General features: G+C 44.0%; 1 protein-coding gene across 1 annotated transcript in view; it reads right to left on the reverse strand.

Moving 5' to 3' along the window:
* Positions 1-20,175, reverse strand: part of tmprss15 (transmembrane serine protease 15) — a 102,127-nt gene that overhangs the window by 22,032 nt on the left and 59,920 nt on the right. Inside the window, exons 12-15 of the mRNA XM_073044819.1 lie at positions 12,244-12,388; positions 7,092-7,181; positions 3,772-3,897; positions 3,242-3,382 (exon numbers count right to left, since the gene is read on the reverse strand). Of these exons, the coding sequence (XP_072900920.1) occupies positions 3,242-3,382; positions 3,772-3,897; positions 7,092-7,181; positions 12,244-12,388 (502 nt within the window). The remainder of the gene's footprint in view (positions 1-3,241; positions 3,383-3,771; positions 3,898-7,091; positions 7,182-12,243; positions 12,389-20,175) is intronic.

Consider the following 20,175-nt stretch of genomic DNA (forward strand, 5'->3'; position numbering starts at 1 on the left):
ATACAGCACAGTAACGGGCCATTCTGGCCCAATGAGCCTGCACTGCCTAATTACACTCACAGGAAGTTGCTGTTGGAACTTGTCAAATTGGCTGCATTTCCTACATTACAGCAGTGCCTACACTTCCAAAGTTGTTTTGCCCCAAGATGTGTTTTGGGACATAATATGTTCCCCATTCTAGCTCCCCTCTGAACCGTTCTCTTCTCACCAGCCCATCACCTCCCTCTGATGCTCATCCTCCTTCCATTTTCCCATGGTCCTCTCTCCTGTCCTGTCAGATTCCTTCCTCTTTTGCCCTTTTCCTCTTCCACCTATAACTCCCCAGCCTTTCACTTCATCCACCATCCCCAAAACCACTTTCACCTCTTGGCCCCCACCTCCCCCCATCTCTCCCCATCAAGATGAAAAAGAAGATAGAACATAGAACAATACAGAACAGGAACAGGCCCTTCAGCCCACAGTGTTGCACTGAATCAACTAAGTTAGTAATCACATGAGTAACTAAACTAATTCCTACCCTACACAATGTCTATATCTTTCCATTTTACTCACATTCATGTGCCTATCTAAACATCTATTAAAAGTCCCTCATGTATCTGCTTCTACCACCACCCCAGGCAGTGCATTTCAGGCACCCACTGCTCTCTGTGTAAAAAATTGCCCCTTCCATCTCCTTTGAACAAACTCCCTCTCACTTTAAATGCATGCCCTCTGGTATTTGACATCTCACCACTAGGAAAGAGATACTTTCTCTATCTGAGCCTCTTTCCCACATCCTCTGCATCCAGGCTAATATTTCCTGTTGCAAGTTGAGTCTGTGGTGAGGAAGGCAAATGCAATGTTAGCATTCATATCAAGAGGACAAGTATATAATCGAAAGGATGTAATGTTAGGCATTATAAAGCACTGGTGAGGCCTCATTTGGAGTACCGTGAGGAATTTTGGGGCCCTTATCTAGGAAAAGATGTGCTGACATTGGAGAAGGTTCAGGGGAGATTCACAAAATGATTCCAGGAATGAAAGGGTTACCAGATGAGCACCAATTGATGGCTCTGGGATTGTACTCACTGGAATTCATAAGAATGAGGGGGAAATCTCACTGAAACACAGCCTCCATTGTGCCCAGTTTGACTCCTATAACAGAGCCAGCCTTTCTAATCAGTTCAGTGAGCCTGTTGGCATCACCCGTGTTGATGCCATTGCCCCAGCACACCACTGCATTGAAGATTGTACTGGTGACAACAGACTGGTAGAGCATGTGAAAGAGAGGCTTACACACTCCAAAGGACCTCAGTCTCCTCAGAGGCAACTTTGGCCTTCTTGTACACAGCCTCTGTGTTAGTACCCCACTGAAGTCTGTCATCCAGGTGCTCCCCCAGGTACCTGCAGGTCCTAACCATCAATAGTAACATGGATCAGTACAGGCTTAGTCTTTGTAAAGTCCATCACCATCTCTTTTGTTTTACTGATGTTGAGCTGCAGATAATTCAGCTTGCACCATTGTGGTGAACTACATATACCTGTCTGGACACGCCCCCTGCTGACTACTCCTGTGGCTCCTCCCACAGACCCTGGTATAAAGGCGATTGAGGTCTGAGCCCAGCCTCTCTGTCTCCAGGATGTAGTATGGTGGTCACTCACTGCTTGTTTCTTCTTCCAGTCAATAAAAGCCGATATCTCGCCTTTACGTCTCAGAGAGATGGTTCATCAACCATTTGTCAAAGTCCCCCACCAGGACCCTGTATTCATTCTCCCGTCCTCCCTTTATAGACCCAACTATTAGGTGGAGATAGGTGGAGGAGCAGGCAGTGTAAGGAAGTAGGATGGATGTAGAAGGACAGACAGATTGGGAGAATGGATGAGGAAGTGGCAGATGGAATATAGTGTAGGGAAATGTATGGTCATGCATTTTGGTAATAGGAGTAAAGGTGCATATTATTTTCTAAATGGGGAGAAAATTCAGAAGTTGAAAGTGCAAAGGGACTTGAGAGTCCTTGTACAGGATTCCCCAAAGGTTAGTCTTCGGGTTGAGTTGGTGGTAAGGAAAACAAATGCAAATTCACTTTGAGAGGACTAGAATATAAAAGCAAGAATGTAATTCTGAGGCTTTATGAAGCATTGGTCAGAACATATTGAGTATTGTGTGCAGTTTTGGGCCCACTATCAAGAAAGGAACTGCTGACATTGGAGAGTGTCCAGAGCATGTTCACAAGAATGATCCCAGAAATGAAGTAGTTAACGTATGAGGAGTATTTGATGTCTCAGGTCCAGTACTCGCTGGAATCTGGAAGAATGAGGGAGGGATCTCATTAAAACTTAATAAAAGGCTTAAAAACATAATAAGAGTGTTCCAGTAGTGGGAGAGTTTAGGACCAGAGGGCACAGTCCAAAATACAAGGGTGACCCATTAGAACAGAGATGAGGAGAAATTCCTTTAGCCAAAAAATAGTGAATCCTCCATGGACAATGAATTCTACTTGGCTGTGGAGGTCATGTCATTGGATATATTCAAAGCAGAGGTTGATTAGTCCTTGATTAGTAAGATTATGGGGTGAAGGCAGGAGAATAGGGTTGAAAGGGATAATGAATCAGCCATGACAGAATGGTGGAGTTGACTTGATGGCCCAAATGGCCTAATCCTGCTCCTTTATCTTATGGTTTCAGAGAGATAACTTATAATAAGCACAGAGAGTCAGAATCATTTTCCCATGGAAGGAGCATCAAAAGCAGAGGAGTGTTGATTTAAGCTGAGAGGAAAGAGTTTCAAAGATGATCTGAGGGGAATGTTTATGACACAGACGTTGGCTGATATCTGGAATGTATTACTAGAGGAGGTGGTGGATTGCAATACAACTACTGTGAGATGTTTAGTCAGGCACAAATAAACATGGAAGGTCGTGGCCTTGGTATGGACAAGTGGTATTCATGAAGGAGGCCATAAAGGTCGGACTGGACAAATTGGACCGTAGGGTCTGTTTCTGTGTTGTACAACGCCTGGGCTCAATGACCATCTGTGCACCGTGTCATGCTGTGCACTGCCACCAGACCACATGCGCGATACCTTCACATAGAGAACCCACCACTCCCAGAACCAATCACACGAATCATCGTTCCAGCGCCTCGCAAGGAGGCAGAAATGTATACAGAGCCTCAAGTCTGAATTCACCATGCCCCTGCAGAAATGAGTGAGAAAGGGACAGTTGTTCCCACTGACACAGGAGTACAGTGAGCGATGGTTTACCTGGCTGTCCTAATTGATACCCCGTGGTGAAGTTTGCCTGGAATCCTCTTCTAGTTACTGTCTTGTCTGAGGTGAAGAGAACTGTCATCTCATTCTTGGTGGAGAAGAGATCATCAAATGGCCCTTCACCGGTGAATATACCTGGAATCAGAGGCAGAAAAAAAGGTGAATGTCATGTTTAGCAGCAGAGAGCTCGAATCTTCATTGGGGAAATTATCTCATTGCTGTTTGGGAGATTTCTGAATGTGGTACTGCAGAGACATCTAGTGGCCAGTGAGAATACTGACACCGTGTAAATGAGAGCTATTTTACAGCTGGGGTGCTGTAACCATTGTAATATGTCAAGGAGAATGGCCAACCCTGATCCTACAGCTGGTGCATTGTTAAACACTGAGGCTGGCCAAGGAGAATGGCCAACCCTGATCTTACAGCCGGTGTGCTGCTAACAGTTGTTGCTGTGCTAATTCTATGACAGTTTAGGCACTACTAGTTCAAAAGGATCCAAGAAACAATGGTTAGGTTGCTTTTACCCATCAGGAGAGAATCTGTTCCTCTTCCATCTCGGACTTCTACCACATCAAAAATATTTTGCAAACTGAAGTCTTCGAAGTGGAGCTGAATATTTTTCCCCTTGTCTGCAATTAAATTCCAGGTACCTGCGATGAGGAATGAAATACTGTAACTCGAAGGTGTCTGCACTTGGGTTGCCAGAGAATTCAGTGAACAAAGACTAGTACAGTGCGAGACGAGGGTAAGACAAGGGAACACACACTAGTTCTTATTGAGGAAAGGATGAATAATTTCAAGTTCCATCGTCTCTGAGAATCTATCCTAGGCCCAATTTGTTGATGCAGTTACAAAAAATGCACGACAGTGCCCTGGGAAAACATCTCTGTCTGTCCACTTGACCTAGGCCTTGTATTATCATATATACCTCAGTCAAGTCACCTCTCATCCTCCGTTGCTTCAAAGAAAAACGCACTAGCCTACCCAGCCTTCCAAAGGCTGTGGATGCTGTCACAATATCAGAATACCCCTATGGGATGCCGATTATTTCTGTGTATTAGACGGCATTTTCCAAATGAGGCTGAGACATTAACCCTGCTTTCTCTCTCTACCGTTGCTTCTGGACCTGCTGAGTATATCTAACAATTTCTGCTTTTTCTTCCATGGACATGAGAGATTCTGCAGATTCTGGAAATCCGGAGCAACACACACACAAAACCCTGGAGGAACTCAGCAGGTCAGGCAGCATGTGTGTAGATGAATAAACATTTGACATTTTGGACCGAGGAGCAACACTTCAGATTCCGTCTGGCTAGCCTCCAACCTGATGACAGTAGCAGTGCGCATTTTCCCATGACTGCGTGGGTTTCCTTCATAAAAATGAGAAATTCTGCTGATGCTGGAAATCCAGAGCAGCACACACAAAATACTGGGGAAACTCAGTAGGTCAGATAGCATCCATAGAAATGAATAAACAGTCAACCTTTTGGGATAAGACGCTTCTTCAGAACTAAGGGAAGGAGGATAGCTAGAAGGTGATAGAGGAAGCCAGGTAGGTAAAGGGCTGGAGGGGGAGGAATCTGATAGGAGAGGACAGTGGACCGTAGGAGAATGGGAAGGAGGAGAGGCACTAAGGGAAGGAGATAGGCAAATAAGAAGAGGTATGTGGCCAGAGTGGGGAATAGAAGAACGGAGGAGGAGGGAAAATTTTTTACCAGAAGAAGAAATCGATTTTCATGCATCAGGTTGGAGGCTACCCAGATGGAATATCAGGTGTTGCTCCTCCACCCTGAGTGTGGCCTCATCTTGGCACAAGAGGAGGCCGTGAGCTGACAGGTTGGAATGGGAATGGGAACGGGAAGCGGAATTAAAATCTTCGGCCACTGGAAAGCACCACTTTTTGCTGATGGAATGGAGGTGCTTATTCTCCAGCTGCTCCCACATTCTAAAGATGTAGGGGTTGGTAGCTTAATCAATAACATGTGTGTTGTTGGGCTTGTTGGGCCAGAAGAGCCTGCTGTATCTCTAAAAAACTGCACGTAACACTATTACCGCGTTGGCACGTGGCCAAGTGGTTAAGGCGTTCGTCTAGTGATCTAAAGGTCGCTAGTTCAAGCCTTGGCTGAGACTGCGTGTGTGCCCTTGACCACACATTGCTCTGCAATGACACCGGTGCCAAGCTGTATGGGTCCTAATGCCCTTCCCTTGGACAATATTGGAGAGGGCCATAACAAAAAAACCAAGGCACAAATCCATGGTCTATCAAGACTAACAGAGGCCTACCTACCTACCTATTACAGTGCCACTGTTTAGTGGTCGGGGTTCAATTCCTGCCGCTGACTGTAAGGAGTTTGCATAATATGCTTGTGAGTTTCCTCAGAGTGCTCTGGTTTCCTCCCATATTTCAAAGGCATACAGGTTAGTAGGTGAATCAGTCAGAGAAAAGTATGGCACAGAAACGGAATCTTCGGCCTGACGGGTGTAATTGGCTGGCATGGGTTCCTTGGGCCAGTAGGGCCATTTACAATGCTGTATCTCTAAACAATATGTGTGTGGTTAGTGTAACACCATTACAACACCAGTGATCAGCAACCTGGTTCAATTCCCCACTACTTGTAAAAAGTTTGTATGCTCTTCCCTCTGGGAGTTCTAATCACCTCCCACATTCTAAACACGTGTGTTTGTATAAGATATAGGAGCAGAAATAGGCTGTATGGCCCATAAAGTCTGTTCCATCATTGCAACATGGCTGATCCTCTCAGTCCCAATCTCCTGACCAATCAAGAATCTATCAACCTTTGCCTTAAATATATAATGCCTCCTCATCTCTGTTTTAAAAGGATGCCCCTCTATTCTGAGGCTATGTCCTTTTGTCCTAGGTGCTCCCACCATACGAAACAGCCTCTTCACATCCACTCCACTGAGGCCTTTCAACATCTGATAGGTTTCAATCAGGTCACCCTTCATTCTTCTGAATTCCAGTGAGTACAGGCCCAGAACCATCAAATCATCTTCATATGACAAACTGTTCAATCCTGGAATCATTTTTGTGAACTTCCTTTGAACCCTCTCCAGTTTCAGTACAGCCTTTCTAAGAGACCCAAACCTGTTCACAATACTTCAAGTGAATCCTCACCAGTGCTTTATAGAGCCTCAACATTACATCCTTACTTTTATATTCTCGTCCTCTTGAAATGAATGATAACGTCACATTAGCTTTCCTCACCACAGACTCAATCTGCAAATTAACCTTTAGGGAATCCTGCACAAGGATTCCCAAGTCCCTTTGTGCCTCAGACTTTTGAATTTTGTCTCCATTTAGAACATTGTCAACTCTTTCACTTCTATCAAAGTGCATGACCATACACTTCTTGACACTGCATTCCATCTGCCACTTGTTTGCCCATTTTTCTAATCTGTCTAAATCCTTCCGTAGTCTCTCTACTTCCTCAAAAACTCCCCCTCCCCCTCCCCCTAACTTTGTCCCACACCAACCCCTGTAGAACACCAGAAGTCAGCAGCAGCAAACCAGAAACGGCTCCCTTTATTCCCATTTCTTTTGCCTCCTACCAATCAGCCACTACTTTCTCCATGCTAGACTCTTTCCTGTAATACCATAGGCTCGTAGCTTGTTAAGCAGCCTGATGTGTGGCCCCATTTTCAAGGGCATTCTGAAAGTCCATGCATAAGCGTAGGAGTAATTGGTCACATGATTTAATTGGGCAGTGAGCACATTGGGTCAGAAGGGTCTGTTACTGAGCTGTAACTCAAACAGAATAAAATATCCCTGGTCAAAGTGAATAAGTGGCAAAGCCAGCAGAGACAGAAGCAGAATCTTACTCACAAAATGCCCTATTCACGTAGTTCCTGGGGTAATAGACGGAACTGAAGGTGGTGTTTGGTTCGCGCAGTTCCAGTGGACCGCCACAGTCAGCTATAGGAAGGAGAACTCATTTGTAAAAGTCAGTGCACATAGCATTACCGAGAGATTGTCAGTATATCCACAGCCATTCCAGAGACACCAAACCCCAAAAATGAATTAGGTTCAGATTCAGATTTACTATCATGTGTACCTGGAAACATACAGTGACGTACATCAACAACCAGCACAACCAAGGATTGCAGTGGGCAGCCCGCAAGCATTGTCACAAATTCCGACTGCAGCTTAGAACACTACGTTGGGCATTTGACTTCCTCAGTGGACACTGGATTCCCCAGTGGACAGGATTCGCAGACATTGGCCCCTCGACTTCTCTAGCAGACTCACAGAAATTTGTAGACTTGGAGTTCTGGCCGTTGGTCCTAGCCATAGTAGCAGCAAACCCTTAGCTTTCCCTCAAAAGGTGTCTGCCCTCAAATCCCTCTCAATCTCCTGGGGATTCTAATTTGATGGGCATATGATTCCACTTGCCGTATGCTGATTGCAGTGTCTCTCCGGGTAACACATACACAATGCTAGAGGAGTTCAACATGTCAGGCAGCATCTTACTTTTCTCCGGCATTTTGTGTGTATTGTCCTGGATTTCCAGCATCTGCAGAATCTCTTGTGTTTGTGATTTGCTCTCTGGGCTATCACTTGCCTCTGAACTAGATGGCTGAAAGTTTAAGTCCCATGCCACTAGCGAATACAATAGTCTAGGGCCACTCCAGTGCACTACCGAGGGGTGAGGATGAGGAGTACATTGAAACTCTCTCCACTCTCTCAGTTCAATGTGACGGGTTTCATTGGATGAACAAGAGAATACAGAGAGATGTGTACAAAACATGGTGAGGCTGTACATGATGTGCTGTGTATAGCTTCGGGCATCCTGTACTAGGGAAAACATGATTAAGCTGGAAAGATTGTGAAAAGATTTCTGAGAATGGCTAATATGAGGGGCGGATATTTTAAGCTGATTGGAGGGGCATAGTGGGTTGTGGGAGGTAAGTTATTTAACTCAGAGAGTGGTAGGTGTGTGGATGCCCAGCCAGAGGCGGTAGTAGAGGGAAAGCCTATAACTCCTCCACAATGCTCCCATTAGGTAGGAGTTAGAGGAGTCTGAAGGCACACACTCAGCAATACAGGACCAGCTTCTTCCCCTCCACCATCAGATATCTGACTGGACATTGAACCCATCAATACCACCTCACTACTCTGTTATCCTTTGTGCACCACTTAATTAAACTAACTTAATATACATATATTTGCTGTAATTTACCATTTTTATTATTATGTATTGAAATGAACTGCTGCCACATAACGACGAATTTCACAATATATACCAACGATATTAACCTGATTCTTATTTGGAAAAACGGAGGACTCTGTAAGGAAGGAGGGTTAGATTGATCTTAGAATGGGTTGAAAAGGTGGGAACAACGCTATGGGCTGAAGGGCCTGTACTTTCTACGTCCTACTTTCTAATGTTGCCAGAACTTGTACGTACTGAGTTATGAGGACAGGTTGGGCAGGCTAGGACTTTATTCTGAGAGCTGACGTTATGGATGTACGTAAAATCATGAGGACGCTGATAGGATGAATACACACAGTCTTACACCCAGCAATAGGGAATCAAAAACTAGACGGCACAGGTCTCAGTTGAGAGGGGAGGGGAATAGATTCAAAAGGACCTTCAGGGGCAAATTCTTCATGCAGAGGGTGGCGCTTATTCGGAACAAGCTGCCAGGAGAAAATGTTCAGATTGATATTGGAGTAGGTCAAGAAGCTGGCACAACATTGTGGGCTGAAGGGCCTGTAGCATGCTGTTACATTCTATGCTCTAAAATTAGTAGATATTTTCGATTGAGAAGAAAGATGAAAAGTTGCTGAGATTGTGCGGGTAGCAAGAGACTTTTTCCAGGGCAGGACTGTTCTTGGGGCCAGGATGTGTGGACTGCCCCCAGCACATCAATCATTGTTAGCACAAATGACACATTTCGCTGTAAGTTTCAATGTACATGCAATAAATAAAATTAAATCTGAATCTGAATCTAAACTCCAGTTGACCTGGCCATTATCACAGCGCAATTATAGACATAAATTGCTGATATTCTCCACACCAAAAATTGTGAATAAGACCATAAGATATAAGAGCAGAATTAGGCCATTTGGCCCATTGAGTCTGTTCCACCATTTCAACATGGCTGATCCATTTTCCCTCTCAGCCCCAATCTCCTGCCTTCTCCCCGTATCCCTAAATGTTCTGATAGGTCAATAATCTATTAACCACTGCTTTAAATATACTCAGAGATTTGGGCTCCACAGCTGCCTGTGGCAACGAATTCCACTGATTCACCACACTCTGGCTAAAGAAATTCCTCCTCACTTCCATTCTAAAAGGATGGCCCTATATTCTGAGGCTGTATTTCTGGTCTTAGACTTCCGCATCACAGGAAACATCCTCCCCATATTCACTCTGTCAAGGTTTCAATGAGAACACCCCTCATTCTTTTGAATTCCAGTGAGTACAGACCCAGAGCTATCAAATTCTCTTCATATGACAAACCGTTCAATCCTGCAATCATTTTTGTGAACCTCCTTTGAACCCTTTCCAATGTCAGCACATCCTTTCTTAGACAAGGGGCCCAAAATTACTCATAATAATCTAAGTGAGGCCTGACCAGTGCTTTATAAAACCTCAACATTACAGCCTTGCTTTTATATTCTAGTCCTCTCGAAATGAATGCCAGCATTGCATTTGCCTTCCTCACTATCAACTCAATCTGTAAATTAACCTTCAGGGAATCCTGCATGAGGACTCACAAGTCCCTTTGTGCCACAGATATTTGAAATTCCTCACCATTTAGGACATGGTCTACACTTTTATCTCTTCTACCAAAGTGCATGGCCATACACTTCCTGGCACCGTATTCAATCTTAAACAAGAGAAAATCTGCAGATGCTGGAAATCCATGCAACACACACAAAATGCTGGAGGAACTCAGCAGGCCAGGCAGCATCTGTGGAAAGGAGTTGACATTTTGGGCCGAGACCCTTCAGCAGGACTGGAGGAAAAAGACAAGGTGTCAGAGTAAGAAGGTGAGGAGAGGGAGGAAGAAATACAAGGTGGTAGGTGATAGGTGAAACCAGAAGGGTGAAGTATAGAGCTGGGAAGTCAATAGGTGAAAAAAAGGTAAAAGGCTGGAGGACAGGGAATCTGATAGGGGAGGACAGAAAGGAAGGGGGAGGAGCACCAGAGGAAAGTGATAGGCAGGTTAGCAGATAAGATGAGAGAGGGAAATGGGAATGGGGAATGGTGGGGAGGGGTGTTCTGCCTTCCTTCACCTCATCCTTCCACCACCCCAGCAGGCATAGGTTTCCTCTTGTCCTTACCTACCACTCCACCGACCTCCGCATCCAGCACATAATTCTCCATAACTTCCTCCATCTCCAGCAGGATCCCACCACCAAACACATCTTTCCCTCCCTCCCACTCTCTGCTTTCCACAGGGATCACTCCCTACGCAACTCCTTTGTCCATTCGTCCCTCTCCACTAATCTCCCTCCTGGCACTTATCTTTGCAACCAGAGCAAGTGTGACACCTGCCCCTACACTTCCTCCTTCACTATCATTCAGGTGCCCAAACAGTCCTTCCAGGCGAGGCAACACCTCACCTGGGAGTCTATTGGGGTCATCTACTGTATCCTTTGCTCCTGGTGTGGCTCCAACGTAGATTGGGTGACCATTTCACCGAGCACCTACACTTCAACCACCAGAAAAAGTGAGATTTCCCAGTGGCCACCCATTTAAATTCTGCTTCCCATTCCCATTCTGACATGTCAGTCCGTGGCCTCCTCTGCTGCTGCGATGAAGCTATACTCAGGTTGAAGGAGCAACACCTTATATTCTCTCTGAGTAGCCTCTAACCTGATGGCATCGATTTCTCAAACTTCCAGTAAAGGAGCCCCCTTTCACTATTCCCCATTCTCATTTTGCTCTCTCACCCCATCTCCTTGCCTGCCCATCACCTCCCTTGTGTTCCTCCCCATTTTCTTTCTTCCATTGCCTTCTGTCCTCTCCTATCAAATTCCCCATTCCCTAGTCCTTTATCTCTTTCACCAATCAACTTCCCAGGTCTTAATTTCACCACTCCCCCATCTCCTGGTTTCACCTATTACCTACTACCTTGTACTTCTTCCTTCACTCGCCCCACCTTCTTACTCTAACTTCTCATCGTTTTTCTCCAGTCCTGATAAAGGGTCTTGGCCCAAAACATTGACTGTTTACTCTTTTCCAAAGATGAAACCTAGCCTGCTGAGTTCCTCGATCATTTTGTGTCTGTTGCCTGTTCTCAGTCTGCCACTTCTTTGTCTATTTTTCTAAGTGGTCTAGGTCTTTCTGTGACCTTGCTACTTCCCCAAAATTACCTCTTCCTCAACCTATCTGCATATTATGCACAAACGTGGCCACAAAGCCATCAATTGCATCATTCAAGTCATCGGCATATGACATACAAAGAAGTGATCCCAACACAGACCCTTGTGGAACACCGCAAGTCACAAGCAGCCAAGCAGAAAAGGTTCCCTTTATTCCCACACCTTTCCTCCTGTCAATTACCCAATGTTTTATCCATGCTAGTATGGACTCCGTTGGGGCAGAGCAGAGCTCCATGTGGACATCTTCAAGAAGTGATGCCTCAAATAGGTGGCATCCATCATTAAGGACCCCATCACCCAGGACATGTTCTCCTTTCATTGCTACCATTAGGGAGAAGGTACAGGGATCTGAAGGCACACACTCAATGATTCAGGAACAGCTTATTCCCCTCTACCATCTGATTTCTAAATGGAGAAACCTCACTACTTTTTATTCTCTCTTTTTTGCATTATTTATTTAATTTAACTTTATATACTGACTGTAAATTACAGGTATTTTATTAACATATATTGCTACATACTGCTCTGCAAAAGAACAAATTTCACAAAATATGCCGGTGATATTAAATCTGATTATGATTTTTAAAGAACAACACCTTGTCTGTGAAAGACATCCCATAGAAATAACATTCGCACTCACTGGGCCCGGTTGGGGGTGGCGTGGGCTTTGGTTTTGCTGTTGGTTCTATGTATCCACTGTCATTGCAGGCCCCGGTTGTGAGGGAAATGTCATCCAGTGCAATGTCAGACTGGATCCAATAACGCTTTGTAGCCTCGAAGATAACCTGGGCAATGAGCAAGCAGAAAGACTCATTATAATTGAAGGTTGGTGGAGTAGAAGGTTGTCACATATTGACGGTATACAGTGCTGGGATGAGAAATGGCAGATATGGAGATGAACCCAGAAAAGTGTGAGGCGATTGACAATGGGAAGTCAAATTTGACAGCAGAGTTAATGGCAGGACTCCTAACAAGGTAAAGGGATTTTGGGGTCCATGTCTATAGATTCCTCAAAAATGCTGCTCAAGTTGATATGATTGTTGAGAAGGCATATGGCAGTCTTGAGGAATGCTGTGATACTTATGAATGGGATAGTGAAATGGGACAACTATTAATCATGATTTATTACGTGAGAAACTGGATCAAGAGAAAGATTAGCTTTATCTTTGTTTTATTTATCTTTTCTGAGATAAAAATAATCTCTCTGAATCTACTGCAGGACATCAGATTCAGATGCAGTGTATTGTCATTTATAAACCACAAATACAATGCAGTTAAAAAAAAAATGAGGCAACATTCTCTGGAATGATATCACGAAAAAGCACAAAACAGACCACAAAAGAAAAACCACATAACGTTTGGTAATCCCCAATCCAGAGTCCGGAGAGACTGCTGCGTATCGATATCGCACTACCGTCTTAGCACGTTCCCCGGAAAGCAACTACAAACCCATCAGACAAACCTAAAGCTACAAGACATACACAAAACCACATAGTTACATATAGTTATAGTTAACATGTAGTTTCAACAGTGCAGACAATAGCATAATTGATAAAAGACTAACTGACAAAGACCACATAATTATAACACATAGTTTCAACAGTGCAAAGCAATACCGTAATCTGATAAAGAGCAGTCCATGGCACGGTTTTAAAAGATAGTCTCTAAGTCCCGACAGCCCATCATCTCACGCAGACAGTAGAAGGAAGAAAAACTCTTCCTGCCATGAACCTCCAGCACCGCAGCTTGCCGATACAGCACTTTAGGAGCTCCGACCACAGCCAACTCCACATCAAGCTCTGACCTAGTCTTATAGCCAGTTTATTGAAGTGACCGGTGAAAATTAATTTCTGGTCAATAGGACCCCCCCATCCCACTTCTACTTGGTGGGAGATTTGATAATTGTACAGTCATTAAGGATAAAGATTAACTTTACGTATTATATGTAGATCAAAACATTGGAACATACTGTGAAACGTGGCGCTTGTGTCAATAACCAACACAGTCCGAGGATGTGCTGAGGGCAGCCGGCAAGTGTCACCGTGCTTCCAACGTCAACATAGCATGCTCACAACTCAAAAATTTCAAAGATTTCTAAGTACATTGATTATCAAAGAATGTATAAAGTATACAACCTTGAGATTTGTTTGCTTACAAGCAGCCACAAAGCAAGGAAGCGGAAAGAGCCCAATTAAAAAAAACACCAACACGTGCTGTACAGATAAAGGGAAAATAAACACAAATCATGCAAGTAACAGAAGCAAGCAACAAGATTCCGAACCAAAATGAGTCCTTAGGTGCAAACCCTGGAGCAGCCCAGAGTAGGCCCAAGCCTCCATGTGAGTCCATATTATCAGTGGGCATGGAGCACAGCAGCTGGGGCCATCTTCATTGCCTCAGCGCCCATGGAGAGAGTAGTGAATATAGCGGGAGAGCAAGCAAGATTGGCTCTTGCCTCCGATCCCAATTCCCTGCCTTTCCAGTATATCGTTTAAATCGTCCAAACAGCGTATTGTACCTTGCATTAGGACCTAGGCACTGGTGCAGCAAAAGGGTCCGGGCCTAGAAAAATCCACCCAATGACTCGCTCTGGGCCCAGATTTTGCTGCTCAGCACGAAGCCACTCTCGAATTCTCCAAATCGGCTCAGCACCGAGAGCGATCCAACCTCGCATCCGGAACAAATGTATGGGCATCGAAATTTCTCTGCCTCAATTTATCCTCACCGGATGGCTTACTCCTTCACCTTCTCTCACCTCTTCATTGTTTGCTGTGATAATTTACTTTATAAAAGGTGCTATTAGTGAAGTTTTCAGTTGTATTTCTTGCCTTTTGAACTAACTGTGAGCTGTCGCAAGCGTTTGGTAGCGATATTTTAAACTGGAATCAGAATCAGGTTTATTATCAGTGGCATGTGTTGTGAAATTTGTTAACTTAACAGCAGCAATGCAATACATAATATAAAAGAAAATAATAAACAAACAAACAAATAAATAAATAAATAAATTCCAGTATACATACATATGTTGAAGAGATTAAAAATTGTGCAAAACACAGCAATAATATATATTAAAGAAGTGAGGTAGTATTCAAGGGTTCAATGTCCATTTACAAATCAGATGGCAGAGGGGATGAAACAATGAAACATAGAAAACCAACAGCACAATACAGGCCCTTCTGCTCACAAAGCTGTGCCGAATATGTCCTTACCTTAGAACTACCTAGGGTTACTCATAGCCCTCTGTATTTCTAAGATCCATGTACCGATCTAAAAATCTTTGAAAAGACCCTATCGTTTCCGTCTCCACCACTACTGTCGGCAGCCCATTCCACGCACTCACCACTCTCTACGTAAAAAACTTACCATAATCATCTCCTCTGTACCTACTACCAAGCACCTTAAAACCTCTTAGCCCTCTTGTGCTAGTCATTTCAGCCCTGGGAGAAAGCCTCTGACTATCCACACAATCAATGCTTCTCATTATCTTGTACACCTCTATCAGGTCACCTCTCATCCTCCGTCGCTCTAAGGAGAAAAGGCTGAGTTCACTCAACCTATTCTCATAAGGCATGCTCCCTAATGGAGGCAACATCCTTGTAAATCTCTTCTGTACCGCTTCTATGGCTTTCACATCCTTCCTGTAGTGAGGCGACCACAGTTGAGCACAGTACTCCAAGTGGGGTCTGACCAGGGTCCTATGTAACTGCAACATTACCTCTTGGCTCTTAAACTCAGTCCCACAATTGATGAAGGCCAATGCACCGTATGCCTTCTTAACCACAGAGTCAACCTGCACAGCAGCTTTGAGTGTTGTATGGACTTGAACCCCAAGATCCCTCTGATCCTCCACACTGCCAAGAGTCTTACCATTAATATTCTGCCATCATATTTGACCTACCAAAATGAACCACTTCACACTTATCTGGGTTGAACTCTGTAACGTTCTCGCTCGGGTGTAACGGAACGCCGAGTTAAATGTCGAGATAAACCGGAGTCAATGAAAACAAGGTCGCAGTAAGATTAACCATTTACTGTTCACTCTTCGCATTAACGTATGGTGAAAACTGTTGATGAAACAATACAAGATTGGTACAGTGTTTGTTTCCTTCTAAATATCACATTTACATCGTGAATACTTGCAAAGGTAAAACTACAATAACTACATTACATTAAAGTGCAGCATACAGTCAGAATCTACCTGCTCCATTGGCTGCTTTAAATACACTTCAACACAAACTATCCCGGCTCTTTAACTAACGAAAACATAAACCTTATCGACCGTCGTTACTTTTAACAGAATCAGCGTTAACATTTTAACTCAACATATCGATTATCTCATGACTTACAGCGTTGCTTTCACTGTGTCTTTGGTGCGTAGAGAACAAACTTAACTAGCGCTGTGGCGCCACATGTGAGTGACCCCCACCCTTGCGTTTATTCCAAACCGGTATTTTCCCACAAGACGCGGCGAAACCAGATGTGACGTCATCGCAGCCGTGATATATTACAGACAAATGAATTTACTTAAACAATCCTAACTTTAACTAAAAAATGCTAACAAACGAATTACTAAGCGAAAATATTATAAACTAAACAACTGCCATAAAGGCAGCACAAACTCCATCTGCCTGTTCTCAGCCCAGTTTTGCATCCTATCAATGTCCCACTGTAACCTCTGACAGCCCTTCACACTATCCACAACACCCCCAACCTTTGTGGCATCAGCAAATTTACTAACCCATCCCTTCACTTCTTCATCCAGATCATTTATAAGAATCACAAAAGTAGGGGTCCCAGAACAGATCCCTGAGGCACTCCACTGGCTACTGACCTCCATGCAGAATATGACCCGTCTACAACCACTCTTTGCCTTCTGTGGGCAAACCAGTTCTGGATCCACAAAGCAATGTCCCCTTGGATCCCATGCCTCCTTACTTTCTCAATAAGCCTTGCATGGGGTACCTTATCAAATGCATTTCTAAAATCCATATACACTACATTTACGGCTTTACCTTCATCAATGTGTTTAGTCACATCCTCAAAAAATTCAATCAGGCTTGTAAGGCACAGCTGCCTTTGACAAAGCCATGCTAACTATTCCTAATCATATTATACCTCTCCAAATGTTCATAAATCCTGCCTCTCAGGATCTTCTCCATCAACTTACCAACCACTGAAGTAAGACTCACTGGTCTATAATATCCTGGGCTATCTCTACTCCCTTTCTTGAATAAGGGAACAACATTCGTTACCCTCTAATTATCCGGAACCTCTCCCCTCCTCATTGATGATGCAAAGATCGTCGCCAGAGGCTCAGTAATCTCCCCCTCTCACTTCCCACAGTAGCCTGGGGTACATCCCGTCCAGTCCCGGTGACTTATCCAACTTGATGCTTTCCAAAAGCTCCATCTACATGCTCAAGTTTTTCAGTGTGCTGCAAGTCATCCCTACAATCACCAAGATCTTTATCCGTAGTGAATACTGAAGCAAAGTATTCATTAAGTACCTCTGCTATCTCCTCCGGTTTCATACACACTTTTCCACTGTCACATTTGATGGGTCCTATTCTTTCACTTTTTTTCCCTCTTGCTGTTCACATACTTGTAGAATACCTTGGGGTTTTCCATAATCCTGTCTGTCAAGGCCTTCTCATGGCCCCTTCTGGCTCTCCTAATTTCATTCTTGAGTTCTTTCCTGCTAGCCTTATTTTCCTCTGGATTTCTATCATCACCTAGTTTTTTGAACCTTTCGTATGCTCTTCTTTTCTTCTTGAATAGATTTACAACAGCCTTTGTACACCATGGTTCCTGTACCCTACCATCCTTTCCCTGTCTCATTGAAATGTAGCTAGTCAGAACCCCACGCAAATATCCCCAGAACATTTGCTACTTTTCTTCCATACGTTTCCCTGAGAACATCTGTTTCCAATTTATGCTTCCAGGTTCCTGCCTGATAGCCTCATGTTTCCCCTTACTCCAATTAAACATGTCCCTAACTTGTCTGTTCCTGTCCTTCTCCAATGCTATGGTAAAGGAGATAGAATTGTGTTCACTATCTCCAAAATGCTCTCCCACTGAGAGACCTGACACCTGACCAGGTTTATTTCCCAATACCAGATTATGTACAGCCTCTGCTCTTGTAAGCTTATCTACATATTGTGTCAAGAAACCTTCCCGAACACACCCAACCAACTCCATCCCATCTGAACCCCTCACTCTAGGGAAATAGCAATCAATATTTGGGAAATTAATATCTCCCACCACAACAACCCTGTTATTATCAGTCCTTTCCAGAATCTGTCTCCCTATTTGCTCCTTGATATCCCTGTTACTATTGGGTGATCTGTAAAAAATGCCCAGTAGAGCTATTGACCCCTTCCTGTTCCTAACTTCTACCCACAGAGACTCCATAGACAATCCCTCCATGATTCCCTCCTTTTCTGCAGCCGTGACACTATCCCTGATCAAGAGTGCCATGCCCCCACCTCTTTTGTCTCCCTCCCTGTCATTTCTGAAACATCTAAAGCTTGGCACTTCAAATAGCTACTCCTGCCCCTGCACCATCCAAGTCTCTGTAATGGCCACAACAACATAGCTCCGAGTGCTGATCCATGCTCTAAGCTCATCTGCTTTGTTCATAATACTCTTCACCTTAAAATAGACACATCTCAAACCATCGGTCTGAGCGCATCCCATCTCTATCATCAGCCTATCATCCCTTTCGCACTGTCTCCAAGCTTTCTCTATTTGTAGACTAACCTCCCTTTCCTCCGTCACTTCAGTTTGGAAGCTGTTCCTGAATCGCTGAGTTGGTACTTTCATGCTTCTGTACCTCCTACCTGATGGTAACAGTGAGAAAAGGGCATGCCCTGGGTGCTGGAGGTCCTTAATAATAGATAGATAGATAGATAGTTAGATAGATAGATACTTTATTCATCCCCATGGGGAAATTCAACTTTTTTTCCAATGTCCCATACACTTGTTGTAGCAAAACTAATTACATACAATACTTAACTCAGTAAAAAATATGATATGCATCTAAATCACTATCTCAAAAAGCATTAATAATAGCTTTTAAAAGGTTCTTAAGTCCTGGCGGTTGAATTGTAAAGCCTAATGGCATTGGGGAGTATTGACCTCTTCATCCTATCTGAGGAGCATTGCATCGATAGTAACCTGTCGCTGAAACTGCTTCTCTGTCTCTGGATGGTGCTATGTAGAGGATGTTCAGAGTTATCCATAATTGACCGTAGCCTACTCAGCGCCCTTCGCTCAGCTACCGATGTTAAACTCTCCAGTACTTTGCCCACGACAGAGCCCGCCTTCCTTACCAGCTTATTAAGACGTGAGGCGTCCCTCTTCTTAATGCTTCCTCCCCAACACGCCACCACAAAGAAGAGGGCGCTCTCCACAACTGACCTATAGAACATCTTCAGCATCTCACTACAGACATTGAATGACGCCAACCTTCTAATGGATGCTGCCTTCCTAAGACACTGCTCCCTGAAAATGTCCTGGGTACATTGTAGGCTAGTACCTAAAATGGAGCTGACTAGATTTACAACCCTCTGCATCTTCTTTCAGTCCTGTGCATTAGCCCCTCCATACCAGACAGTGATGCAGTCTGTCAGAATGCTCTCCACGGTACATCTATATAAGTTTTTGAATGTATTTGTTGACTTGCCAAATCTCTTCAAAGTCCTAATCAAGTATAGCCGCTGTCTTGTCTTCTTTATGACTACATTTTTATGTGTGGACCAGGTTAGATCCTCAGAGATCTTGACACCCAGGAACTTGAAACTGCTCACTCTCTCCACTTCTGATCCCTCTATGATTAGTATGTGTTCCTTTGTCTTACGCTATTCTTTGAAGGAGACACTACTCCTTGAAGATGTCCTAGTATGTTAGTACCCAAGATGGAGCTGACTAAATTTACAACCCTCTGCAGTTTTATTCGGTCCTGTGCTGTAGCCCCCTCCTCCCCCACCTCTCCCCCACAATACCAGACAATGACGCAACCTGTCAGAATGCTCTCCACGGTACATCTATTAGAAGTTTTTGAATGTATTTGTTGACATAGCAAATCTCTTCAAACTCCTAATCAAGTATAGTCGCTGTCTTGTCTTCTTTATAACTGCATCAATATGTTGGGAGCAGGTTAGGTCTTCAGAGATCTTGACTCCCAGGAACTTTGAACTGCTTAATTTCTCCACTTTTGATCCCTCTATGAGGATTGGTATATGTTCCTTTGTCTTACCCTTCCTGAAGTCCACAATCAGCTCTTTCGTCTCACTGACATTGAGTGCCAGGTTGTTGCTGCAGCACCACTCCACTAGTTGACATATCTCACTTCTGTACGCCCTCTCATCAACACCTGAGATTCTACCAACAATGGTTGTATCATCAGCAAATTTATAGATATTATTTGTGCTATGCCCAGCCACACAATCATGGGTATAGAGAGAGCAGAGTAGTGGGCTAAGCACACACCCCTGAGGTGTGCCAGTGTTGATTGTCAGCGAGGAGGAGATGTTATCACCAATCTGCACAGACTGTGGTCTTCCAGTTAGGAT

Source organism: Hemitrygon akajei, chromosome 5 (assembly GCF_048418815.1).
Source record: "Hemitrygon akajei chromosome 5, sHemAka1.3, whole genome shotgun sequence".
Taxonomy (NCBI): Eukaryota; Metazoa; Chordata; class Chondrichthyes; order Myliobatiformes; family Dasyatidae; genus Hemitrygon; species Hemitrygon akajei.